Consider the following 27,317-nt stretch of genomic DNA (forward strand, 5'->3'; position numbering starts at 1 on the left):
GCAAGATCGATCTCCTATTAATTTAATTTAATAGCGCAAGCAAATCAATTACATTTCACTATCTCAATTAAGAACATTGGGAGGAGTTATTTGTTTAAAAAAATAACATTTTTCAAAAGCTCTAGATAATAATTTATTTTATAGCTTGTTTCAACTTTATCTTTTACTTATTTTTCTTTTCCGAATTTATTTTTTCATTTTCCCCTCAACTAAAGGGCATTAAAAATACTCTAAAGTTAACAAAAACAGATAATTATTTCTCCAACATCATCAGTGTATTTGGTTTAGTGAAAAGAAATATAGAAGATGAAAATAGAAATGAAATAAATTGAAAAGAGAATAGGTAAAAAGAAAAAAAAAAAAACAAGGGACACCATACAAGGCAAGAAACGTAAGGCTGAACCGAGCGCCAGAAAAGGGGTATACGAAAAAAAAAAAAAGATGTGAGTGGGGAATTCTGGTTTCTATCTCAAAGGGACAACATACAAGGCAAGAACATCAGCTGAAAAGTTTGCCTCGATAGATATGTGGCCAAGATATTTAAATAACTTGTTAGCAAGATGCCAAATAGATCTAACAAAAAAAGAAATAAATCTCCCCTAAAATTTATCTTGAAACCCGAAGATTGTGTGAGCTGTAGTCCCAGTCCCTAGTGAATACCCTAAAATTCCACCTTTAAAATTCCACCCTAGTGAAACCTACTAACCAACTAATAAAATGGCCAAGGTGATCTCAGGGGTTACAACCTGAAGAATACTGGTGAATTTGCAAATTCGAAGCCCCATCACAGTTCAGTTTCAGAAATTCTTCATTAGGAGGGGAGTGGGATAAGACAGTTACTTTTATATCTACCGCTGGACGATTTCATATTGGAGGAAGGAAAAGATTGCAACCGATGAAGTAATCGTCCAAGTTACCACAGTAAATAAACTAGATAGGATCAATCAGTTTAGCAGTAGCAGCCCCCCATAGGTTGAGCAGTCGTTGAAATGCTGATTTCAGAAAACATCTTATATTGCAGGGATAAAAAGGTCCTTGGCCTATAAATCTTAAACACGAATATCCGTAGTTTTTTATGGCTCTCAACATTAGATTTCAATGTATAGGAGGTGCCGAAGCCTCGAATAGATTTTGCTTTGGGTAATTCACCTTGACCAATAGACATTTCAAAAATTATGAATGAATACTGAAGGTTCATTTTAATATATATATATATATATATATATATATATATATATATATGACACAGAAATATGCAAGGGACAAAAAATGTTGTACCGAGCCCTAATACTACCAATATAAGCATTTAAAAACAAAATTGATGAACAGCTTATAAATTTGATTTCAAAGTACATGCACCGACACGAAGAACCAGCAGATCTTTCCTAAACTTTTACTACAGAGCTGGACAGAGTTCAACAAATGCTCCTACCTTAGTATATCTTACCTCTCTCGAGTAATCTCCTCTCACCTGTATCCACAGCAAATTTGAGGTATTCTGGAAAAAAACGAGTAACCATAAATTATGTGCTGATAAGATTTTGGTAATTTCGATTGTGTAAAAATCTATGATTCAGTGTACACAGAAAAAAGTATAGAATATTGCACCATGATTTGCTACTTCAAAATTTCAGGAATTTCCTCCTATTTTAACCCAATCTTCATATTTGGTGCACCTCCTGTTTTATCACACCCTCAGCCGAGTTTGACATTTCTAATGTATCTTGTCGATCACTGGTTTCGGGCTTGCTTTCCCATAGCTTACCAGCCTTCCCGATTGCAAGAATCAGATCAAGTTGTTTTCGCTGTTGTTCCTACGTGAACGCTCAGACACAACCAACATAATTCAAACTGATGATAAAAAAAAAAAAAAAAAAAAAAAAAAAAAAAAAAAAGAGGATGCTTTGGCAAGTAAAATGGTCAAGAAAGTTTTTTATTAACCAGTTAAGGACAAATTGGATACAAGGTCAAAATATAACCTTTTATATTACCAGAAAAATAAAAAAACAAGGTGTTCTATTGGTTAAAGATTTAGTAGTTTGTAGGACTTTGCCAAAATACACCCAATTGTCCACACTACAAAAGTTCCAACTGCAAAATTTTAGACATCGTCCTTTGAATACATGTCCCAATTATACTGGGCGATCCAAACAAATTCTACCAACTGTAAAACAAACAGGCCACGAGTTCAAAAGTTTGCTAACATACCCCTAAAATTTGAGTATATCTCATCCCCAGTTGTCTAGCTAACATACACTGCATAAACTAAATACATAAATATAAATATATCTTTTGTTCCTGTAATCTACATAAATTTAATTTTTTTAGGTTTTAGTTTCTACTATCAGCAATATACCACTTAACCTTCAAGAGATAGCCATATCAAGATCAATGTCTAGTCAACTATATAAGAATTAAAAAACCTAAAGGGAAAGAAACTATAGGGACCAAACAAAGTCTAGAAAAAAAAACTATAAGGGCTAAAAAACAAACTTTTAAAATAGGGAGCAAAAGCCAAAATTGAAGTACACAATAGAGACCAAAAATGCTTTTAACTTTGATAATTACATAATAAAATTACAAACAAAATAATTCAAACAACAAATGGTGCCTACACTGTCATGCAGAATTCAAATAACATAGGGGGTAGGATTACCTGCATTGCTAATAAAACCTGTTGAATTTCACCTAGTTCCTTCTCTAAAATGTCTGATTGCACTGCTAATGCTCTAGCAGCCTCGGAATTTTTCTGGGCCAAAGCTGCAGTCTTCAGGAAATAAACAAATAATTAGTTATATTTTCCATACATTAAACTTCAAGCATTCACTCAAAATAAGGTATTGCCGTGTGGGAATATGATATATAAATGGCAATGCAAATTTGTTTTTACGAAAAAAAGTGTACAGAAAGGCATAAAGAATAAATACTAAAAATAATTAAAATGTGAATAGTTATTACAGTATATTTTACAATATATTTCATTTAGGAAGTACCAAAGACAAATTCAAATGTTTGTGCTATTGTGTAAACAACAAATAGAGAACAATGAGGGGGCAGACGCTCTCACCTATTTCAAGATTTTTAATACAACTACAGTTTAAAGTTGCCATTTAAGCTTCTTTGTCTCTAACTTTAACCATCATAGTAATTTTTATCATACTATTTTTTTCATGTAAAGATAAGTTGTCACCACCACACATCATGCCTGAGTATGTCACTGAAATTGAGTAACATCACTTCATCACAGCTTTCCTTGGTTCGGCGCTGCTATACTTGTCTGGCTTCCTCTCTAGCCTCCATGTTGGCCTTGTTGAACCTATTCTTACCAGGTTTGTTGTGCTCTGTTGGGATATTCCCCAATTGGATTTGACTTCCATTGTTTGGAACTAGTTGGTGTTGCTTGGCACTGTTGTTGTGTAGGATTGCAGTGTTTCTGCTTCTGGTTGATGGCAATTATATATCTATCAATATGATTTTTTTACTACTGCTGATCAGGACATATGGCGGTGAATTGTTGTTTTCTGCTCAGCAGTGTGGCTATACATTTTATGAAAGTAAATCCCTATATTAAAAGGAATCCAAAGGCCTATCTGAGACACGAGAGACGTAGGTTCAGTTCCTTTTGGTGGTTGAGGTACTACCACACTACCCATCAACTTCACCAAGGTACTTGGTCAATTTTAGTGCCTTGCCGAATTTAATCAGGAGTCAATCTTAAGCGCTGACTGTTGATACTAGTAAAAGGACAAGAAGACAAGCTAACTTGATAATTGTGATGCTAGAGGGTCTAAACATAATGTAAACAAAAATAATTGGTTTCAAGCACCCACCGACTATTAGCAGCCTGGTGTTTTGTAAACAAATCAAATTTGAGAACAGTGGAGGATCACCATCAATCATATTGATGAATGTGTTGAAGATGAAGTCTCTTTGGGGGATGACAATGAAGAACTGACAAAGGTGACAGCAACTGCAAGGGATCCTAAACTCACTTCATATCATACCAAAATCCTAAACTCACACCATATTACTAAAGCTCAGTTGTTAGTATTCAGAAATTTTAACCATCCAGAAGTTGCCAATTATGCATTACAAATATGATCCTCACAGTGATCGGTGAATGAAATATAAGCTAACTCACCCAACAAACAACTATATTCCAAACGTTCAAAAAAATCACGCGCCTAAAAAGAGAGATTAGTTACCTCAGCTATGGGATCCTTCAAGGCCTTTCTCGTAACCCTAAACCTAATCCCTAATTTCTCGAGCTGTCTGGACAAAACCCTAACAACCGTCAGGGAACTCTTCAAATCCTCCTCCAATTTCTCAATCCTCTGGAGAAAGTTAACCTCCAACCCATTCTTCCCGTTCTCCACACACACGCGCCTCCACTGGCGCCTCCGAATCCAAACGCCGATCAAAACCCCGATCACAAGCATCGTGACGCCAAACGGAGCGGCTCTGGTGCCGATCCCGGCCAGTAGCTCGTTCTTGGAAGCCGCGACCACGGTGGCAGCGGAGGACGCGACGGCGGAAGAGAGGAGGCAGGAGAACTCGAGGAAAGAAAGGAGAGAGTCAAAATTGGAATCGGCAGTGACATGTTGGGATCGGAGAGGAAATGAGTTGGCGCTGACTGTGAGAGAATTGAAGCGATGAGCGGTGAGTTTAAGGTTTGGAGTGGTGAGGTGGAAGGGGCGAGAGGTTATGATGGAGAGGGAGAGTGAGAGGTTGTAGTTTCTGTTAGTGGTGATTGCGCCGAGTAAGAAAGGGTGGTGGTGACACGTGAGTAGCATTGTTTGTTAGAAGTTGCAAATTGCGTTACTGTGTATGGAGTAGAAGAAGCAGCATTGATTATAGTATGAGTGGAGATATCATATCATGGTTGGTTTACGAGTTTTGGTGACGATAGTTTCGAGGACTCCGTATATGCACCACCTCCATATCACCGCTCCTCAGTACCTCAACTAGGATTTGATTTCATCATTTTATTTACCTTTTTCTTTCACTCAAGACCATTTGAAAAATCTGATATTACTTTGGGAGTGCTTAACATTTTGCTTATTAAAATGTTGTCTTTATTACTTTTCACAATTTTTAAAGGATTTTTTAACAGTTTATAAGGAGGAATTAAATGAAAACATAAATAGTATTTCATGTTAAAAAAACGTTTAATATTTTCTTTACTTAAAACTTTTAGAACTGCTAAATTTCAAACTGACATTATTAAATTATAGTTTCCTCTTTTTCTTTAATTATTAGATTTTAGACCTGTTCATAACTTTAATACAATTTAATGTTTTAACTATTTCGGCTTTATACATAAGTATTTGTAAGCCATTAACGTCCTAATAAACAGATGCAGAATTATTATAGTTAAACATGACATTAAAACTAAAGCATAAAAATTCAACTCGGTTTTTTTAACCCGAAGTCAACTCAAAGAAGTTACATGTTGTAAAATAAACATCAGTATGGAAATTAGAAAGGACTGAAATCCCTGGACCTGTCTTTCTTCGCAGTAATCTCACCCAAATGGAAACAATTCATCGTCATTATGCTTAAGATAGATCGTTAATACAAAAATCTCGAGATTCTTAGCCAGTCTAGAAGTAGAGCTTCAAAACAGTTTAAACAGGTTTTCTCTGCCTTCATCGGATAAACACAAACTTGTAATCAGGAAGCGGTTCAAACCAGAAACAATCCACAGAAAGGTAAGTAAGAAATTAGGGATCTGCTGTTCACAAACCTTTGCTATTACAATTACGGGTTTAGAGTGCACAATTCGAACTTCCGAGAGATCGAAAGCTTAGAATTCTAAGAAAAACAAGAGGACCTTTTAGCTGATTATATCGGTTATCCAACCATTTCAAGAAAATAAGTAACACAAATTTAATTTAAAAAATGAAATGGATAGTTTTATGTTCAATTTCAATTGATTTTTACTATACAATAAACATAATTGTCGATGAATTTTATAAACCAGTTAATATGAACATCCTAGTATAAAAGGGGGAAAATATAGAAATTGTCTAATGACCCACGTCATAAATCGTAAACCAAAGTGCTCCAGTAAAACGCCATTCAAAATACAATTATAATACGATTATATAATTTTAAATTAGTGATTTGATCCAAATTCGGTGCGACCAGACAGAGACTGGTAAGTTTACCAAAGGGTACATCTTTGGTTAGTATAAACTATAAAGACTGAAAGAAAAGTCACTAACATAACATAATATTCAATGGCAATTGTAAGCCATCATCCAATAACTACGCAAGAAAAGTAAAAGTTCAAGCATCCTAAGACTAAGACAAATGGACACTCAATCACAGAGTAGATAATACTGAATGATGACAGTGTCAATGCCCAAATAAAAAAAATTGCCCCAGGATGCACCATCTTCGTACTTTAACACATTTCGTATGAAACTTCTAATAGTACGGCATGTAACGATTTGGCCTTCTAAACCTAGGAACCTTCCTGCAGGATATTTTATGAATATGAAATAAAAAATCAAAACATCAATCAAAACCAGAGTTCACAACATATGCAAATTGAGATTAGGGGTGCAACATACCCATAACCATAAGGGGAGTAAAAGTAAGGAGGAGTATATGGCCTCCTGAAGCCATATGCCATGTAAGGATTAAACCGTCTAGGACGATGTTGTTTCATTCCAGGTACATTGGTCCTCTTAGGTAAAACCTATAAATACAAGTATCCAAATGATTAAATACTACTAAATTAACTTAACTATCACTTGGCTGATTCAAACAATAGTAACCTAGTTCAAATAGTAACTCAATGGACACAGCGTACCTTCAGTTGTCTGCCATGCAGTTCAGATTCATTCAAGAGGAGAGCCTCTTGAACAGCTTCAACTTCAACAAATTCCACATAAGCAAAACCTTTAGGCTGGCCAAACTTGTCTGTCAGTATAGTGACCCTGTTCACAGTACCACAGGATTGAAAGTGTTGTTGCACTTCTTCTGGTGTGCATGCATAATCAACCTGCACACACACAAATCAATTTCAAGGGATTTTTGATGCCGATAATATCAAGTTAATCAGAAAGGAGCTTACACTTGACTGAGTTATCTTAAAAAAAATAAAATAGATTCCAGATTTACATCCTGACATCATATAAGTGATAACATTGTTCAAGTAAAAAATTATAATATTACACAAATATTCAGAAAAATGAATCCTACTAAATATGAAAAAAATATATATATATAAAAGTGTACAACTTAATTATGATATTTAACTTGGAATTGCATAAATCTAAGGACAATTCAATTGAGAAACTCTTCAGAGCATAATTTCTCTTATCCTTCAATTCTATCTCCTCAATATCACCTTTTCTATTGAAATCTTTACATTAATACTTTTATCTAACATTAGACCTCTTGAAAACGATGGCAGACAGATCACCCTGCTACTGTGACAAATGTCAGTGCAACTCATCAACAAATATGTATTCGCCAACACCTCAAACAACAGAATAATTCACCAGTTCTTACTTCATGAACTCTTTCAAACTCATCAATTATTATTTATAACAACAAAATGCAGAGATAACCATCTTCCCAACTCCTCAAACATCAGAATTTCAACATTTCTAACTCCATAAACCACCAATTCCTATCACCAGGACGTCCAAAACACAAAAACCTTACCAAGCTACACGCTATTCATGTAAATTTAATTTATGTCCATAGTCATTTTACAGGCTCTTCTCAAACTTCAGATAAAACCCTTCCCTTCTACTCCTTGGTTTCAGCCTTTACAAATAGCACCAACATTTTTCTGGCATACAACTACTCCCAATGATGGGCAAAGTAGTAAAGGATGTACAAGAAAAGCCTAAACATATTAATCATAATTCTAACTTTTTATGTAAAAATTTCACTATTAGAATTTTGCATGATGTTAGAAGAGGGATAAAGGGGGAAAAAGTGTAAAATAATCATTCTCTTGAAACTCAATGATGTGTGAAAACACTTTATATGAGAAAGAAAATACCTAAAACACCATTTAGACTAATTTTACAGAGATGAAAGCAATTATGAGATAAAAGGACAGCAGGTAACAGTGGTTGCATGCCAATGGGCATGCTGACCAAATGGAACACAACAAAGGCACTACAGACCACACTGCAATCAACAATAGGGCTCTAACACTAGGATTGCATGCCCAACACTTACATAATGTTCTTCCAAAAGAACCACAAGCTGTCTCCTCCAAGGGTGAAGTTGATGCATCTTTAACACATTCTACTCCAGCTGTACCAGTTTCAGCCATCCATGAAATGTCACTAATAGTTTCCCCAACATTTTTTTTTTTCTCGTCTATTTACTCATTTCTTTTTTCTTTTTTCTCAACATGATCTATTTTTCTTTCTGTATAATTTTTTTCACTTTTTTCCTTTTTTTCTTTTCCAAAACTTAGTTTTTTCCTCCTCAATCTTTTGTCTTTGTTTTCCTTCAAGTATCTTATTAAATTTCACAAGCATAACATACTTTCTTTTTTCCCTCTAGTACAACCCTAAGAGACACCAATCACATTGTCCCACATACAAAATACAATGCAAGCATCCCAGCGCTAATTATAGAACCTGAGAAATAAGAATGACCCTGCGATCATAGTCAGACAAAAGTCAAACCCTGCCTCCGAATATTAACAGTATACACTCCAAAACAAAAGAATATGCATTTTCAAATATATAATAATAAAAAAATACAATGCATAAGAAAGAAACATCTAGAATTCAACTCAAGACCCATTCAACCAAGGTTTCTATTGAAAAATCTAAACAAATAACAGAATGCTTCAAAACCGGCCAAATTAATAGATAGCCCAAGATAGGACATGTCCGTTATACCCAGTGATAAACTGCGGCAATAAGTTTCAAATTTTAGAATTATCAAATGTCAATCAGAAAGGGCATGAAGGTGAAGCTTTGCTAAATACCTTATATGAAATCTTTCATAGATCACTGCTAATTTCCAACATAGCATTGGTAAAACATTAAAAAAAAAAATATCCCCGTAAGTTCTGAAGAAACTACTCAATAAAACTCAAATTTCCAATTTAATAGAATTATTTATATTTCCAATTTAATAGACACCAACTACCAAGATCTCTTGCATGTTTTTCACTACTTTTTCCATGTATCACATACAAACACAAAGGATCGGCACGACAATTTGATCCAAATTTTATGGACCCTGTCACTGGTCTAAGGAAAAAGCACGAAGAAGAAATATTTATCCAACTTAAACAGTTATGGATGATAATAATATTCACTTTTGATTGCATGAAATATCAAATATGTAATCAATGTATAATTTCTACGCATCGTACACAATAGAGCAGCACTCTTAGGCACAAAGAAACTGAAACATAATGCCATTGCCGAGTATAATCTCCACGATTTCACATTGGTTAACATTTAAAGTAACCCTGACATATGAGTAATGCCTAGTGTACCACATCCATACTAAAATTGGAAAAATTAACTTTGATATGAAAAACATTATAACCACTGCCATGGGGTGCCAAATTAAAGTGGAAAATGTATAATCAAATTTGGAATGATAAGGGAATAAATAACATACTGAAAGTTAAGTTACTGCAAATTACAATCTCCCAATTACATAAACTGTTTCACAATTGTGCAACTTGGTTACAGAACCTATGAAGGGTGTATTGAATATTATATTGCACAAAATAACATAGGATTAGGATATTTTTAACAGTAGAAGATTCATAAAACAATATATGGGGAAATTAAACCACTTGCAAACACCATGTCTCTATGTGTGTGTCCAAATAAACTAATATTCTTTTGCAGCTATGCATAAAGACCATAGACCAGTTATAAGTAAAATGTAAATGGTTCCTGCAGTTTTCTGACCAATTTATACTTAGTTAGGTGGTTTAATAGCCAGTATGCAAGCTATCAGTTCAAAGGCTGGACCTAACTATTTGGCAGATCAGTTTTTGATTTTTGGTCCAACTAATCAATCCAGTCGTACTGTTTCAACTTACACGACTTGAGCTAAATAGGACTAATAAATATGTACTAAATACAGTTCGTATTAACCAAATCAGGTCCTATCATTTAAGTTGATTAGGAAAAAGGCATCGATTTTGTATCCAACTAAAAAGAACTGTCGAATGCAAACTTACACATAAATAAGGCAGAGAAGAGAAATCATGATTCAAAAAAAAAAACTAATGAAATAAAGAAAAAAAAGAGGATAGGATGTGATTCATACATTGCCAACAAAAACAGACCGAGAATCTGCCTCCTCCTTGTTTGCTTGAGAAGCAGCTGCATTGGCAGGATCTGCAAAAGGTATTCAATCTTGAAGTTTAAAACAATATGTGGGAACTCTATTTAGACAGTAGTCACTCGATTTGGTAAAATGAATAGATTTCACAGAATATAATTCCGCAAAAGACATTGTGTGTTTTACCAAAATTTTAACCAAAGACAAGTATACAAATAAGAATATTTCAAATAAAATAAATTGATTAGAAACTAAGAATTAATCACAGTTGTCAATGGCAAATAGTGATGTGCGGGACAACCGCAAAAAACACTATAGTAGTATGGCACATAGCAAAAAAACTATAGTGGTATAGTGTATAGCGGACTAACTGCTATTGTTCGATTTCCTGTAATATCAGGAAATTTGACGGAACCACGACTCCAATTTGAAACTTTGATCTCGACTACGACTTTAGAGTGATTTATATTCAATCTCTGGTGTTTTTAGGTTTATCAATACATCAAATTTACTCAAAAACCTGGTGAGTTTTAGGTTTATGAAAAATGATGAAAGATGTTTTGCTCCAGTTCTGGTAAGTTTTAGGTTTTATCAATAATCGTAAAGGACGAATTTAAAGCAGACTGGTATTTGGCTGTGGACAAAGCTCACAAGAAACACAATTCTGGTAACCAAAGAGTTTAACGTTCCACAAAAGAATTGCATAACGATGATGATGGGAGTACTCTCAAGCGCCATCAAATCGACAACAGGGCTTGAACAAGATCCAAGTAAAGCGAGATGAGAAAACTCGAGGATCGGTTCAAAATGGAAATGAATATTGGCTAATCAAAAGATGATAAGATAAAATTGATTAATTGAACTGAGGATAATGAAAAGATGTGATGAGAAACCTTGAACGCTGCCAATTTCCTTCTCCACCTTGGCTTGCATCTCGCGAAGCGCTGCGGCTTCCTCCTCCATCTCCTTCAATCGGCGCTTCATCTCGTCGAGCTCCTTGACCGCGGCGTCATCGTCCGCGGCAGACATGTCAACGTCTCCTTCCATCTCACCCTCGTCGGGGATCTCTCCTCCGTACACCTCGTGCTCTTCCTCCTCCATCTTTCGATTCCACAAAAACCCAACGCAACAAAGCCTTTTATCTACCCTACACTCCCTGCCAACAACACAATTGTTGCAATGGAAATTAGGGTTCTTCTACTTCTTCTTTATTTATAATTATAATACACTTTACGTGTTTGATTTTTTGGGAAATTACACGAGAGTACCGTGTGGTGTTATGTTACCGCCTGGACGAGTTTAGAGCATTCTTTTTACTACGATTTTAGCACTTACGATAAAGTTTAATGTTCATATAATTAAGCCAAAATAAATACCATATTCAAATATATGATATTATAATTATATATTTACAATAAGAAATTAATATTATATATAATGAAAAGGTGTATCATAAAAGGTGTATTTCTTGTTTATTGTTATAACCTATTAGGGAAAGACAAAATTAACCTAATTACACTAACTTATAATTAACTGTATTATATTAAACTAAAAAAGCTAAATTATTTATAATAAAAATTGAACAATTTAAAACAACTAAACTTTTATCAATTAATTATTCACTACCGGTTGTTCATAACTATGTTTTTTATTTTATTTTTTTATTCTTCTTGTTCTAGACATATAACAAGAGATTTCATTTCTAATTCAATCACCATAATTAAGACAGAGATCAAGAACTTCTTATCTTCGGGTGTAGAAAGCCTTGTCATTGTCTTTCCTGCATCATGTTAAACATGAGATGATGTCTTTATCTTCTTGGATTTTCAATTTTAATATATACAATTTATTTTCACTTCCATTTTGTTCTCCATTTCGATCAATCTTATCTTTTATTGGAATGAACCTGTTAGGAATTGAAAAATCGATAATTTCTTCATCAACAACTTGAAATACGGCTGAGAAATATGGCTAAGTGGTCGTTATTGATTATTTTATTTTGTTCGTGAAAATTATAAAATTTAGAGGTTCTTATATTTATTAATTTTTAACTTGAGAAATACTAACCATTTTACTTAAATTAAATGAGACGAGACTAATTTCTTTTTATTAATCATATGTATGCCTTCTTTTTAACATCTATAAAAATTCACTATCATTCCCTAAACCTTGAATCGATAGCGAACAAGTATCGTGAGAGAAAGATGAAAAGGACTTTGAGAAGAGAGTCAAAGAGTGCTTGAATTATCGGGAGCGAAGTGAATGGGTCAACGATATGTCTCCATCGGATGTGGAGCGGTGAAAGGTCTTCCGATCAATTTGAGGCATTGATCGATGCGGATTGTGATGGTGGCCCAAGCCCGAACTGTTGAAATGCTCGTGGAAACGTTATCGTCATGATTATGGACGACAGTGCGTAGTTCAAGGCACCTCTGGATAAGTGCGTGCTCCAAGCGTCGGCATGTAGACTTCCCATTCGGCCCGTGTTGAAACATAGACCAAGAAATCTGACATGTGTGTGAGTCACAAGTGAGAAAACTCATAAGGCGCAAGAAAGCTGATTGATAGGATCACCTTGTGGGTTGCACCGCCGACTGACCCTTATTATGTGTGAAGGGTTCGAGTGAGAGCATACCTGTCAAGACCTGAAAGATGGCGAACTATGCATGAGCAGGATGAAACAAGAATAGACTCTGATGGAGGCCCATGACGAGTTAAAAATATATATAGATAGATAGATTAAAATGTAAAGTCTAAAACTTATAACAAGTTAAATTTGAGAAATTAAATTAATAAATTTGGTTTAACATGATGAGATCTTATTTATTAAAATATGCATATATGTAATTATATTTTATATTAAGAGTTAAAAGATGAATTTAATTATTATTGGTGATGTTATTTCTTAAATACTTGTTGGTCATTTTTAGATAAGTTCTACAATCATTTTCATTAAATGGCTAACAATTTATATTGCTTGAATGTATTACACAGCGCTTATGCGATTAAACATGATTTTAAAGGAGAGAAAAGTGTCCTAATCTCTAGTTAACTAAAGCAATTTTATAATATATAATGATGATTACAATTATTACACATCACTTGGGTATGAACAATAACATATTACTTAAGCTATATTTGACCAAAGAGTCACACTAAACAATCATAAAAATGTATGCATTTCACATATATTCAAAACGATGATTTTATTGGAGAATTTATGCAATCACATATATTCAAATTTTAAATAGTTTATAATATAAATATATTTCAGGTAGTATAACAATTATCACATTATAGAAATATAATATAAATTCATTATTTAGATTAAAGTGTGTTTTAATCAACAATCTCTATATATTTCTTCTCACAATCCCAACAATATAGGTAAATATCCAAAACTTAACTCTACATCAATAATATTTCCTTTTCAACTATCCACTTAGAATATAAAGAAAATAATATACACTATAAAGAAGAAAATAAATAAAATCAAAGTAAGATTAATTATTTTTATCATATCAAAACTTCAACCTATTCAAATCAAATTGTACTACTTTTCCAAGAGTTAGAATTGAAACAAAAAAAAAATGTCTAATAGCTAACTACAAATTTTCATTTTTATTATTATTTTAAACCTACTATTAAAACAATACGAGAGTTTTCTATTTACATATAAACTAACAAACCAATCAAAATATTATATCATAAACCTAAATTAATCTACAGTGCCTCTTGTTCTAATAAAATAAATACTCTATATTACATGGTTGATATAGAAAGAAAAGTGTATTACCCACCTTCTCAACTCTACTTATAGACCTCGATCTCTGGATCTTGACATTTCGATTTTGAGTTTTTGCTCCCATCTTCTTAATTTTAATCTCTCGGCCGTAATAACTCAGTCTTGAGTTCTCGTCATTGACTTCTCAGTTTCGACCTCTTCGTCTCCATATCTCGATCCTTAGTTCTTGTCTTTGCCTTTTTAACTTCAACTTCTCGACCTCAATCTTGACCTCTCAATCATTATCTATCGACCTAGAAGTCAATCAACACTTAACATAACTAACGGATATTAGATACAAGGTAAAGTCTAAATTATGGTTAAGTTGTGATTGAGTCTTCTTTGATCATATAAAGGGCAAAAGCCCACTGAAAAATATTAATAGATAACAAATAAGGTAAAAGAAAAAGATTTTTCTTTGAATTGTATTTGTTTATCCAAAAATAGACTATGAACACATACTAACTTAATCGTCAAAATATCTCTATGGATACCTCATTATCCAAGACCAACAAATGTCTCAAAACCAACCACTCTTCCAAGACCAACTATTGAAGCTCACAATCAAAATCAACAATCGAAACCAAAGACCGAAAACCACATCTTATTAATTTAATTATGTGAAGTACATTGATCTTGTTAAAACAAAAGGGACAAATACACAAAAATTATTCTATTACAGATGGAGTGATAGGTATGTTTATTTTGACAGGATTTTAAAAAGATACATTAAAATCAACTTATGATTAATTGAGTGTGGAAATTGTTATATTCAGCTCCATTTCAGACAAAATTGAAGTTAAAACTTGTTATATACATTTTTTTGGTGTATGCATTTGGAGAGTAGCAACGAGACAACTCAGCCGAGAAATCCGCAACGCGTAGAATAATGTGGTGGGATCGGTGGAAAGTAAAATACATAATAGAGCTGTCTTCAACAACCGTTTCACTCTTCTTCAAACACTCTTTTATGCAACCGAACCAACTAACTTATAATTGGTGTGGGGAAACACGTTTCTTCGCTTCCACCTCATTCCAACACGTGCCACCCGACACGTGTCGCTCCAAAAAAATACCAAAAATTAAACAACGAAGAAATAAGTGCCTCCTTTGATTGATTGATGGAAAAAAAAAAGGAAGAAAAAAGATTGTCACCTTTTATTGTAGTTTTTGAGGTGAAAGGGAAGGAGAAGGTAGAAAGAGAGTGGAAAATGGCAGGTGCGGGTGTAGGAGGAGGGTATGGGGACGCGAACCAGAGGATAGACTACGTCTTCAAGGTGGTGCTGATTGGTGACTCTGCGGTGGGGAAGTCGCAGATTCTAGCGAGGTTTGCGAGGAACGAGTTCAGCTTGGACTCCAAGTCCACCATCGGTGTTGAATTTCAGACGCGCACTTTGCTCATCGATCACAAGACCGTTAAGGCTCAGATCTGGGACACTGCCGGCCAAGAACGGTACTCTAACTTTCCTTTTTCCTACTTTCTTCATTCTTAGCTTCGCTTTCAATCTCTTATCTGCGCCACCGCCTCGTTTCGCGCGTGATCTCATCGCCGCCGCCGCCGATCCTCTCTTAACCAAGCTTATCTCATATCATCATCACGCGATCACGTTCTAGATTCGTGATTGAAGCAGCAACACGAATAGCACGCGGTATTCAAGAGCATGTGCTAGGTTTAATTAGTATCTGGAATTTACCATGAAACAAGGAAAATTGCTTATTCGAGAGAATTTTTGTTGTTGGACGAACAGTTGACATAACTCGTCACCGTGATTTTCGGTAATGATCAAGAAAACTTAATTTTCAATTTTGTTAATTATATTAAAATGTAAAATATCACCGAGCGTGTATATTAACTTTTATGAAACAGTATCAGTTAAACCGGTTGTTTGGAGTTCTAGGTATGTTAGTCTAACTTATGTTCAGAAAACCTTGATATTGGGATTGTAATTATGGTTACAATCGTAGCTGCGGTGTGGTCACCACTCTCGTTGATACCGTGAAAAGCTATGGACAAATATTGTGATATGGTTGCAAAACCTGAAAATTCTTGATTTTGTGGCTAGATTTATGATAGAGTACCCATTTTCTAATCTTGGTTGTGCATTAGAATCAGTTATTTGTGTTAATGCTCTTGGTCGCCGAAATTGTGGGGTTGCTCTTGGTTAATTACCCCGTTGAATTTTTTTATTTTTAAATTTGCAACGGTATTTTTTTCGTGAAAAACTGCTGTGGAAGAGTTTATGGCCACAATGTCATTGTCTTGCAGCATTTATTTTTGTGAATGATGTAGTTATAATCCTGGTAGATTTAATTAAGTCTGCATTTCTCATTGCTGCTTTTGTCTTTCTTCATTTTGGTCAATCGTCGCTGCTATGGTTTAAGTATTGATAAATTTATGGATCAACTTCACCGGAATTGATAGTTATGCCTTTTGATTGATTGTTAGCTTCACAAAGATGCTGACTTTCTTCTTACTCAATTTACTACATCTTATATTCTCGAACTATATATAAAATCATCATTTTCTTGCATGGAAATTATATCTATTTTCTGCTTCCTCTCGTTATTGATTACTGTTGTTTATTTATTGGTTGGAATGGTTGACTTACAAGTTCATCAAATTTCAGTTTACCCTTATATAATATATATGAATGGCTTATGATATACAGCTACAGAGCAGTTACAAGTGCATACTACAGAGGTGCTGTGGGGGCAATGTTGGTCTATGATATCACTAAACGCCAAACCTTTGATCACATACCACGCTGGTTAGAAGAACTGCGAAACCATGCTGACAAGAACATAGTGATCATTCTGATAGGAAACAAATGTGATCTTGAGAACCAGCGTGATGTGCCCACCGAGGATGCAAAAGAATTTGCTGAGAAAGAAGGGTTGTTTTTCTTAGAAACCTCAGCACTAGAGGCAACTAATGTTGAAACAGCCTTCGTAACTGTGTTGACAGAAATATACAACATTCTCAACAAGAAGAATCTAACTGCTGATGAAAGTCAGGGAAATGGTAACTCTGCATCTTTGTCTGGCCAGAAGATTAATATCGTTCCAGGCCCTGCACAGGAAATTCCTGCTAAGAGGAATATGTGTTGTCAAGCTTCTTGACTTTATTTATGATTAGTTTGTGTTTAGTGTATCTCATGGTTGTGTTCTTGTTACCAAATTTTAAAGGTTTGGCGCATTGCTTTTTGTACATTTAAATTTAATTTGTTTGGGTTGCCGAGTAAACCACCGAAATGAACAATTGCTTGGTTCAATATATACGTGATTTTTGTAGGTGAATTGGTTGGACTTGGAACGTTATCGCATTTCACAATATCATCACTCTTGTTTATAGTTTGACATGGCTACACTTCTCCAATGGGGTCATTTTGTATGTGCAGATAATGGGTTTGTCAGTTTTACATTTTGATAAACTAATTGTTAAAGAAATGAAGTTGGAAAACATTTATTTGTTGAAAATGATGTTCTCAAAATAATTTTGTACGAATAAATATAGTGAGACTACTTTTAAAGACGCAGTTATTGCAATAAAACACGTAGTCATGTAATTTGAATTAGAATAAATATGTTTGACCGTTTACTAAATACAATGAATTTAAATTATTATTTCTTAGTTTTGTTCCTTATTATTCAAGTTATTAGTAACGTGACGTGTAATTAAATGTGTTATGGCACATCATTCCAAATTAATAACAGAGGTTAGGTATATCTCACTATATATCGAACATTAACCAATAACAGAGATCATTTTAACTTTTACGTTTCATTTGGTATAAAAAAACCGAGTGAATTAATTGAAAAATATTCAAAATGACTATAGAATAACTGTTAAAAGTTAATAACACTACTATATGACAATTTATATTTGATCAAAATGTTGAAATTTTGTAATTTTAGAAAAGGTTAATTTATGAGGACCAAAACAAACTTTTCTTTAAGAGATTAAAACCAAAATTCGTGTTGTTTACTTATACTACAAAAAATATCCAGTCTTAGAATCTAAATGGCTCTATTCGATTATTCAACCCAGTCTACCTAATTATAATTAGGTTGAGTTGGATGTAATTGCTAACCAAAAAATACATAAACTCAATCACCACTAAATTTAATTGGATTAATTAAATAATTAGATTAAATTACTGAACCTACTTACACTGCTTAACCATAATACTAACTGATTTTAACTAAGTGTAAAAAAAAGTCTAGACTCTCAAAATGCATTTTAAAAACTTAACAGGGAAACAACATAAGAAAATCTAACCAAAATTTGGACAACATAATATGTTAAACATAAAACCATTGTTTTTTTTTTCAAAATGGAACTCTGATTAAACCAACTTAACCACTGATATTAGGTTAAATAATTTAATTATGATCAAACTTATATCAATAAAATAAGATAATTAAGTAATACATAAAGAAATTTTAATTTAATATAATAACATACTTTATGCCACTGAAAACAGAATAAAATATCATTTTAAAATATAACACTCAAAGTACACAATCTAAAACATAAATATGTGCATTAATAATAAAAAAAATTATCTAAAAGAATAAAAAATTAATACTGTTAAGAATCAGAGTCACGATATAAAAAATTATAAATGACTATATTATATTGATAAGAATGAAAATAATATTTTATGAAAGAATTTATACCCAATTTGAAATCCCTCACACAATATTATTTATTTATTTTTAATCATTTTAAAATTAAGAAATAAAGGAAGGTTCAAAATGATTTTCTACATCAGTTTTTACTTACCTATTTTCACTGGGTGTGAAAGAGTCTGATTAAAGTTTCCGATCGAACCATTTAAATTGGCCGATCTGATAATAACCATGATTTTAACTACTCCAACAAGATATTTAAAGCATTTTCAAATATAGAAAACACACAAACTACGTCCATACTCAAATATGGTGCATGTATTTTGGATATGTTCTCCAAAACTATAAATAAAATAAACTTCATAATTAAAATAAATAACATTATATAAATTACAATTCAATTTTTGAAGAAATCAACATAAAAAAAACTTTTACAAAATTAAGTTATGTTAGCTTTATGGAAAGACATTTTACTTTTCTTCTCCTATAACTATTTACGGAAAAATTATTAAACATTTCAAAAGTTTAACATCCCAGGGCTCTAAACCGTATAGCAAAAGAGTTTGAAGAAACAATTTATGAAACCAAAACTATAGAATAATTCTATTGATACAAATATGGACCAATGTCTATCTATCTTTGAAAATAATGACGGGCTTAACAAAACAATAAATTTTCACTAACGTTTCATGGGTGTAAGTGATAAATAGCATAAATATTGGTTACAACAGAGTAAAGAATATCTGTTATGTAGTGACCTTTAACCCAGAAGCTTTCACACCATCATTGTCATCATTTTACTGCTTTACTCTTGCACAGGTCGTATTTCTTCCTCAGTATTAGAGGATTTGTCGTCATGCCCAGAGGAACCATTTACGTTGTCAAAACGTATTAAAAGCCTTTCAAGTAGTTCTTGGCAATCCATTGCAGTAACCATCACAGACAACCTCGCTCTTCCTTTCCAGCATCCAATGGCTATCGTTGACTCATCCACTTGGAGAGACTCTACGGAAGTTGTGTTTCCTGCAGAAAAAAGGCCATATAAACAAATATGTCGATGCCAATGGGAATTAAACTTCTCTATGGCGTGGTGACACATACCTACACTCAGAATTACCACACAACAACCGGGCAATAGGTTTGCCGCCTTCTCACCAAACTTGGCATCAGTAAAATCTTCAAATTTTACTTCTTTGTTCTGCAGAAGATGCTTGAAGTCTGCGGGAGATGCATGCAGAATCTGTTTGGTTATGTATGGGAGAATAAGGGGCAATCCTTCAGACGATATGCGGAAAGAACATGGTGCAGAGCTACCTTCACGTGCTGTTTGTCTTTCCTGTAACATGAAATCACTGGGGCATAAGAATTGATCAAAGCTCATTTCACAATTTAGGACTGACCATTTCTCACAAAAAATGGTCAAGATCGTGCCAGTACAGTCCACTTGGGACATTCTAGAATGATCCACAAGAAGAAATTGAGTATGTAAAACAGTTCGACATTCATTATTTACTTATTATATCGAAATAAATTTTTAGCATATGTCAAAATTAAATGAGCAGATGACTATAATTCAGATCAATAAATCAACATCAACATGAACTTAGAGAAACTGACTCAAAAAAACAAAAATACAACTGCCTAGGTACTGAAATATCATTTCACTCTTTTAACAACAAAATGTCAAAAAAATAATACAATTTACTTTTACTGATCAAATTCTGACTAAATGTGTCTCCCAGGACTAGATTGATCTCCTATGCCCCAACAAATATCCACTTACCTATACTTTTGGATAGCTTCTAATAAGAAATTATTTACATCAACATGAATTATTCATACAATTAGTAGCATGGAGAATAAATAAATCAATCACATAAAGTAACACAGTACGAACATAAACAATATCTTTCAATTCAGGACAAAATATACTTACAAACATCTTCAGGCCAATTGAGGTTATTTTAAGTTGCTGCCCTACTTTGAAGTTCAACTCAAGAACATCTTTGACTGACTTCGAGATATAATAAATTCTTTTCACATGATTTGTATCACTATTTCTTGTAACAAGGTGACCATCAAATGCAAAACGCTCGTCAATTCCATAAAAATCCCTTATACTATTAATTATTGTTTCATCTTTGAAAAAGACAACAGGGTCAACACCCCTCCATTTTCCTTGAATTTGTAGCTTTCTCTTGCCTGGAATCCTCTTCATCGTGTTTTGTACATTATCAGGCACTACAGTTTCCTTACTTTTCTGTTCTTCACATGCAACAGGATCATCTTCCATATCTTCAGTATTGGGTTCATTGTCATCTACATTTTCCTCTAAAACTGCTTTGAAGTCTTCTTCATGTGCATTTTCCGGTGAAGTGATCTGTTGTACTTGCGCATCATTAAGACTCTGGTTTGCTGGATCTACACATTGATCATTAATTTTTACTTTTGGTTTTTCTGGAATTACTGAAAGAAAAAGAAAGTTAAGAACCTGTTATGGCAAGCAAAGAAAGGTCTGTGACAATGAATATAGACAAGGAAGAAAGGTAAAACTTGGAATTATTAGAGACGAGAACTTATAAAAGAGTCGGAGAGAGAGTGAAACAAATGTAGTCATAAATCATAACTAGAGTACTACCTGGCAAAGGAGAAACTTTTTGCAGAACAGCAATGAAGAAGGCTCCAGTATTCTGATCATGAGGCACTATCCTCATACAATGCTCTAGAGGGAAATCAGAAACTTCCTCGGCAGATTCAGACATCACAGGATTCAGTACTGGTTGAACACTATCTCCAGCGCTTTCATTAATATCTCCAGCGTTTTCATGAATACCATTAGTACCAACCTCTACGTTAACATTACAACTACTATCAACAACATCGGGATGTCCTCTTCCAGAAGGAAACATACTGGAAAGAATTACACTTCTACGATACTTTGGAACATCATTATAAGAGACAAACCAGGAGCCCTTGTCATATACCTGCATCTCAAAAAATCAAACACGTTTAAAAAGCCTTAAATGCATGCAGCTACAAAAAGTTAACCCCTTCCATATTTGAATCACATCAGAACCAACAGCATCTATTTAGACTACATGTTCAATTTCGGTTTCGAGAGTTTAAAACTTGATTTTATACCATGGGCTTGATGGAGGGAATAACTTGACAGAACATCCAACAGATAAAAATCATATAGAAGAATGATATACGCACTAAAACTTTGGCATGTATAGTAGGGAAAAAAATTTCTTAAATTTACATGTTTTCTCCAAAACTGCAACTTCCTAAAAATAAATAAATGGTAAGTTGGTCACGGAAAACACACCTTCCATCTCTTGAGACCTGGCCGACGAATAAGTTGTGGAAGCTCACTAGAGACATCAACAAGTTTAACAGAACCTCCACACCTTCGCAAAACCTGCAACATGACAAAACGGGTGGGTGGAAAGATAAAAAGGCTAAGCAGAGCTTCAATTCATATTCTCATCCATTTTTTCTAACATAAAAAAAAGCTTTTGTACGGAAAAAAGTGTCCAATATAAAAAATGCTTTTCCTAAAAAATGCCCATTGAAGGTGCAGTGTTTGTTACCGAATGAAGTTATTGATCACGTCAGTAGAGTTTGCCACTTGGATATGCTATTGATCTTTCATTGAAAGTGGTCTTCGAATGGTTATTCAAGACACTTGAAAGTAGTACTAACATTTGGCATGCGACCTTGCAATTTAGTGTAGCCTTGTGGACTATGGAGACAGTAAATATAATTGCTATAATAGTAGTAAAATCTGTAACTTAAAGGTCTAGTTGGTGATATTGGTGTAAGTCAAGAGGACTTTATTGTGCTTTTTTATGACAATTAGAGTGCAAGTCAGTTAATCGATAACTAGATGATGCTTTGGTAGAAAAAAAGATACTCGTAATAATCTAGAGGGCCTGAAGACAAAAGTTCTCCCGTCAACATTGTTCAAATATGGACTTAATTGGCATAACAAGTGCTCGTTGACACTAGAATAAAAACAACCATGTTAGTCAATGAGGAATGATGCTTTTGATGTAAAGAGGACAAGAATCAAAAAAGGTAGAAAAGAACTGCTTGGGCCATATTCCCCTGTTTGGGCAAATTTTGCAAGTCTATATTCAAGTCATTTTTCTGAAAGCAAGTATCTAAGTCAATTTGCTGATCTTAAAATATGAAAGTACTTTTATCAGTAAACATAAGAACTACCAGAGGTTATCTAAGTATAGAGCATTCAAGGTAGATTACCTCAGCAACCACAGCTTCATTCTCAATAGGATTCATTGAGCAGGTTGAATAAACCATTCTTCCACCAATTTTGAGTAAAGATATACCTGAGAATATGAATATTCTGTTGAGATTTCGAAAATCTTCCTAAATAAAGATCAGCATATCACAAACTATAATTCATTTCTATTCGCTAAGGCAATTACGAGTAGGGTTTCTTACTCCAGTAATTTGTCTCCAAAAGTTATTAGAATGAGGAAAAAAAGAAATCAGTTTAAAATGATAATATGAGATTATTGTTTGGTGTAAAAATGTCTTTCTTCTTCAGAAGACACATAACAAACACAACATGTGTAGAAATGAGAAGTGTAGGAAAGACACTCCTTCTAACGCACATTATTGATTGCAATAAATTAGAAATTACAAAATGATAGGGAAAGTTCATTAAATAAGGACTAAGGGCCAAGTAAATTTCAGTAAATAATAGAATGAGTTAGAGAGATTGATGGAGGGACATGAGCCTTTGGAACTAGGAAGTATGTGTCAGGAGAAAAAAGAAATTAGCTTCAGCATATATTATCGTCATTTCATTGCTGAACTGTTAAAAGAGGCTTATGTGGCAGTTATTTTTGTGGCTTATTTGGTAGATAATTGCATTTGGGTTTGACAGTTATTACTTCGTTTGTGTTCCAGTTATGAAGGTGGATTATATTCAATGTAGTTTTGTTATTTGCTGAGGAGAATACTTCTCTGGAGGGAAAACCTTGCTGAGTGCCCAGAAATCTGATCATCAAAACCAGATTTTCTGAAATACAAAAACTATTTTGTGTTTCTAAATGTTTGAGTTCAACAGTGTCTCGTTCCTCTTGAGAAATTACTAATCTGATAAGGCCCAACATAGTGTGTTCACTTCCTAAGAAAAAGCATATTTATAGGTTAAAAGTAAACTTAACCTATAAGCACAAAATTTTCACTCAATGATACTGGTCAAATATTTTAAAAATATGAATGGAGTAGTTCTACTCAGAATGAACATTCTGTAACCCAAACTAGTTGACAGTTGCCCATGCTAGATAAATCGTGAGGTCAATCTGTAATCATCTGCTAGTTAACAAAACTTTAACAAGCATATCATATACTTAAGTGATCTTATTATCAATTTGTTTTATGATGGTAACAAAATTTGAGGGTGAAGGGAGGCTATCCTAAATCCACGGCAAGGACAAACTACCAACTACAGCAGAAATACGTAGCGATTAGAGAATGCTATACTGCCTAAAGCAAGTATCTTCTAGAAAAAGGTCAATGTGAGACAACCCTTCTTGATTATCTAGCTGAAAAGGTAAAATGAGACTGATGACTGCACAATATAAGGAAACAAAGATGCAAGACTAATGATAGCAAGCACCAAACTGCCGATTAGAGAAAAGAAATGAAAAGCACCTCGCATAGCAATTAAAACTTGTAGGCTGTGAAGGCCATGTCCCATCCCTGTGTTCCTGCAGAAAGATAAAATAAATTATAGAAAATAGTTTGGTGATTGAAAAGAAAATAAAGTGGAGCTACAGCCCAGAGAAAGAAATAAAAACTACCATTTTCTCCAGAGATCAGGTGCCTTGCGAAGGGTACCATCTCCACTGCATGGGACATCACAAAGAACACGATCAAATAATAGTTGGCCAATACTGTGATCTAACTCCATCCTTTCATAATTTCTGTTTAATCGGCATCCTGGGAAGTTTTGTGCTTCATGATTTGTAACAATTAGATTGGCTGTGCACATTCTTTTTGTTTGGTGGATGAGAAGATTGCATCTTTGGACATCAAGATCATTTGCTATAACCTAATTATAAAGTTATAAAAAACACAATAAAAATATTGCATATGTAGCTTGCCCAATCATTACAGGTCAGATTTAAATAACTCTTTTGCCAGAAACACATATTGCTGCTAAACACTACGTGATAAAAACAATGAATATGGGTAGAGAAACAGAAGCAACGTTTTGTAATTAAATGATACAAACCATTCCATCAGGCAGTGATCCCGATTTACTTGATTCGTGTATAATCTCAAGCAATTGAAATGTTTTTGAACCTGGTGCAGCACACACTGAAAAGGGAACGGAAAATTAAACAATAAGAAACACTGAAGTTTGAACGAACTCCAGATTAAACGATATAAAAATGTGTAGGTAAAACGAAAAAAAATATTTTATGCACTAGAAGTTGCTTACTATCAAGCACAAAATGATCTGAATGCACATCCAAGAAGAGAGGAGGAACCTAAGTTTCCAACAACCGTTAGTGACATTAGTTAAACTCTTGAAGGGTTAGAACAATAGTAACCTTCAGGTACTAAAGCATTCAAAATTCTAAAACAACATAAAGTCATTCTGTATGATCATGAAGATTTGAAGCGCATATAAAGAGACTCACCATACTGACAGCTTCCTGTCTTGTGATATTTCCAATCTCGTTTTCTAGCTTTAAAAATTCATGGAACCTGCAAGAATTAACTTGATCAGAGCAGCAATAGATATAACATTTTAATGTATTGGTTGGCTTGGCAGTACCATTTTCATGTATTTTGTTAACACAAGAACAAGAGTGCCCAATCATTTCCCAAAGAGTAGCAAGACCAAAAAGACCAACTAAGTTACAAATTTGCTAATTATAGAATGTGTATTGAAACGGTCCCTAAACACTTCTCTAGAGGAAAAAAAAGCATGTAAAACAGTATATTGTATACCAGTCAACATTATATCAATACAATAAGTCTGTAAACAAAAAAGAAGAATGTCAGTGAAGAACAATGACATTTCTTGTATTGCATCATGCCATCATCATAAACAAGAAAATGCATGACCTGATTTGTATTTTAGTGTATATTATTATTCAATAAATTTATGTCGAGAAATGAAATCAAGTTTCCTATAACGCATCTCCCAAAATATTCAATCACATATTACGTGATTTCTGAACTTCTAAACCTAGTGTTTCTATTCTCCCCATTTAATATGATCAGGCACAGATACCATTACAACCAAGGAATACCAATACTCTCCAAGAAAGAGAATAAAAAGTTCAAATAATTTTAAACCAAGAAAAAGTATAACGCAGGCCCAAAAAGTTGTTACTTAGAGCACAGAACCAAATGTGAAATGTTCATGAGATACTTGGGATGACTCCTAAGGAGCTCGTATTTCAGCAATCGTGAAAACCACCTAGGTAGGTTTTTCTATAAAAAATAAAAAATAAAATCGTAAGTTAGGTCCATTGGATCCATATCAACATTCATTTGGTGATAAACTGACAATTTTTCAATTAAAATACTCATACACATAGATATGAAATATTCAGTGTTATATAAATTAAGGAAGGGGAGAAATATACCACATGTTACAGTCATACAAACAACACTAATAGAAGAAATGAAACACATGCAATGATGTCACAGTGACTAGCTCTATCAATGCCACGCAAACGTATATAACTTATAGAACATCAGAAATTCCATTCACCTCTCGAGCGTTTGATTCTTCCTAAGCTGCATCCTAGAAAAATTTGAATGCCAAGCAAAATTCCCAGGGTACCACAGCAACGGCCGAATAGCCTCAGTCTCACCCCCTTCACCAACCTACAGGGAACAATCCACAACAAAATAATAAACACTAAAACTAAAAAAAAGAAAGGAAATAAAAACCGTAGGAAGTAACATACCTCATCGCGAAGTGAATGCACGAAATCATTTTCCAACTGAGAACGAATGTCGTCGGAAAACTGGCTACTGCAATCGCGAAAGAGAACATCATCTGAATGAGAAAGAGAATACAAAAGAAAGAACATAATCGAATAGGAGAGTCTGAAATTGTTAGTGTTGGTTTACCTAGAGTTGATTCTGAAGGTTGCGGGCAATGGAGTTCGGAGAACAGCAACGAATTGGTCCCATTGTTGAGAATCGACTATTCCCTGCTCTTTGTAGTAGAAATCGAAAGCGGCGTTCTCGGTGGCGAAAGGAGTCCACGAAGGATTGTTTTCTGTTGAAGAAGGATCAGGATCCGATTTGGAACGCTTCCACACGTTCTCTCTGCCCTGGCGGAAATGCTTTCGTTGAGTGCGAGACCTGCCTCCTCTCCCACCACCCCCCATGGTTGTCGTCTCCGCTTGCTTCTGCTTCACAGGGCGGTTACGCCGTTCAGTTTTTAGTAGGGTTTTGGCAAATCCTGCGGTTAACACTTATTGGGCTTTGTACCTCAACACTTGACCCAAACACACTTAACCGTCCCCAACTTCTTTATTTCCAAGTTCCTTCCCATCTACAGTGAATTTTCTTTTCTTCGAAAATGAGTATTTAA

At 34.0% G+C, this 27,317-nt stretch overlaps 4 protein-coding genes across 5 annotated transcripts; 1 reads left to right on the forward strand and 3 right to left on the reverse strand.

Moving 5' to 3' along the window:
• Positions 1 to 1,268: 1,268 nt before the first annotated feature.
• Positions 1,269 to 4,963, reverse strand: LOC114178809. The gene is made up of 4 exons (XM_028064909.1): positions 4,206 to 4,963; positions 2,657 to 2,767; positions 1,609 to 1,814; positions 1,269 to 1,498 (listed from the first exon to the last, which is right to left on the reverse strand). The coding sequence occupies exons 1-3, from the start codon at positions 4,791 to 4,793 to the stop codon at positions 1,662 to 1,664; spliced, it is 852 nt and encodes a 283-aa protein (XP_027920710.1). The 5' UTR covers positions 4,794 to 4,963; the 3' UTR covers positions 1,269 to 1,498; positions 1,609 to 1,661.
• Positions 4,964 to 6,080: 1,117 nt separating this feature from the next.
• LOC114176241 (polyadenylate-binding protein 2) lies at positions 6,081 to 11,527 on the reverse strand. Of its 2 annotated transcripts, XM_028061211.1 has the most exons (6): positions 11,193 to 11,394; positions 10,285 to 10,355; positions 8,209 to 8,637; positions 6,821 to 7,012; positions 6,579 to 6,706; positions 6,081 to 6,481 (listed from the first exon to the last, which is right to left on the reverse strand). In XM_028061211.1, exons 3-6 carry the CDS (start codon positions 8,263 to 8,265, stop codon positions 6,433 to 6,435), a joined length of 426 nt encoding a protein of 141 aa, XP_027917012.1. In that variant the 5' UTR covers positions 8,266 to 8,637; positions 10,285 to 10,355; positions 11,193 to 11,394; the 3' UTR covers positions 6,081 to 6,432. The 2 variants fall into 2 exon arrangements, with proteins under 2 accessions (XP_027917012.1, XP_027917011.1); XM_028061210.1 differs by lacking the exon at positions 8,209 to 8,637 and having other exon boundaries at positions 11,193 to 11,527.
• Positions 11,528 to 15,084: 3,557 nt separating this feature from the next.
• Positions 15,085 to 17,416, forward strand: LOC114177682 (ras-related protein Rab11A). Its single transcript, XM_028063139.1, has 2 exons — positions 15,085 to 15,536; positions 16,753 to 17,416. Exons 1-2 carry the CDS (start codon positions 15,205 to 15,207, stop codon positions 17,201 to 17,203), a joined length of 783 nt encoding a protein of 260 aa, XP_027918940.1. The 5' UTR covers positions 15,085 to 15,204; the 3' UTR covers positions 17,204 to 17,416.
• A 1,874-nt stretch (positions 17,417 to 19,290) lies between these two features.
• On the reverse strand, positions 19,291 to 27,222 carry LOC114177680 (tRNA (cytosine(34)-C(5))-methyltransferase-like). Its single transcript, XM_028063136.1, has 14 exons — positions 26,849 to 27,222; positions 26,683 to 26,749; positions 26,484 to 26,599; positions 25,399 to 25,465; positions 25,197 to 25,245; positions 24,987 to 25,072; positions 24,553 to 24,803; positions 24,404 to 24,459; positions 22,982 to 23,067; positions 22,044 to 22,136; positions 21,354 to 21,699; positions 20,652 to 21,181; positions 19,817 to 20,051; positions 19,291 to 19,738 (listed from the first exon to the last, which is right to left on the reverse strand). The coding sequence occupies exons 1-14, from the start codon at positions 27,109 to 27,111 to the stop codon at positions 19,521 to 19,523; spliced, it is 2,463 nt and encodes an 820-aa protein (XP_027918937.1). The 5' UTR covers positions 27,112 to 27,222; the 3' UTR covers positions 19,291 to 19,520.
• Positions 27,223 to 27,317: the final 95 nt, after the last annotated feature.

The sequence above is a fragment of the Vigna unguiculata genome, chromosome 3, assembly GCF_004118075.2.
Source record: "Vigna unguiculata cultivar IT97K-499-35 chromosome 3, ASM411807v1, whole genome shotgun sequence".
Taxonomy (NCBI): Eukaryota; Viridiplantae; Streptophyta; class Magnoliopsida; order Fabales; family Fabaceae; genus Vigna; species Vigna unguiculata.

Excerpts from the sequence above, each read along its gene's own strand:
- LOC114178809 (XM_028064909.1), bottom strand. The coding sequence starts at position 4,793 with ATGCTACTCACGTGTCACCACCACCCTTTCTTACTCGGCGCAATCACC. Across the intron at positions 2,768-4,205 it reads TGAAGGATCCCATAGCTGAG|ACTGCAGCTTTGGCCCAGAA; the intron begins GTAACTAATCTC and ends TATTTCCTGAAG. Across the intron at positions 1,815-2,656 it reads AGGTTTTATTAGCAATGCAG|GAACAACAGCGAAAACAACT; the intron begins GTAATCCTACCC and ends GCGTTCACGTAG.
- LOC114176241 (XM_028061210.1), bottom strand. The coding sequence starts at position 11,400 with ATGGAGGAGGAAGAGCACGAGGTGTACGGAGGAGAGATCCCCGACGAG. Across the intron at positions 10,356-11,192 it reads GGAAATTGGCAGCGTTCAAG|ATCCTGCCAATGCAGCTGCT; the intron begins GTTTCTCATCAC and ends TACCTTTTGCAG. Across the intron at positions 6,707-6,820 it reads TGCATGGCAGACAACTGAAG|GTTTTACCTAAGAGGACCAA; the intron begins GTACGCTGTGTC and ends TTGTATTTATAG.
- LOC114177682 (XM_028063139.1), top strand. The coding sequence starts at position 15,205 with ATGGAAAAAAAAAAGGAAGAAAAAAGATTGTCACCTTTTATTGTAGTT. Across the intron at positions 15,537-16,752 it reads GACACTGCCGGCCAAGAACG|CTACAGAGCAGTTACAAGTG; the intron begins GTACTCTAACTT and ends TATGATATACAG.
- LOC114177680 (XM_028063136.1), bottom strand. The coding sequence starts at position 27,111 with ATGGGGGGTGGTGGGAGAGGAGGCAGGTCTCGCACTCAACGAAAGCAT. Across the intron at positions 26,600-26,682 it reads TGCATTCACTTCGCGATGAG|GTTGGTGAAGGGGGTGAGAC; the intron begins GTATGTTACTTC and ends TGTTCCCTGTAG. Across the intron at positions 21,182-21,353 it reads AAAAGTTTCTCCTTTGCCAG|TAATTCCAGAAAAACCAAAA; the intron begins GTAGTACTCTAG and ends TTTTTCTTTCAG.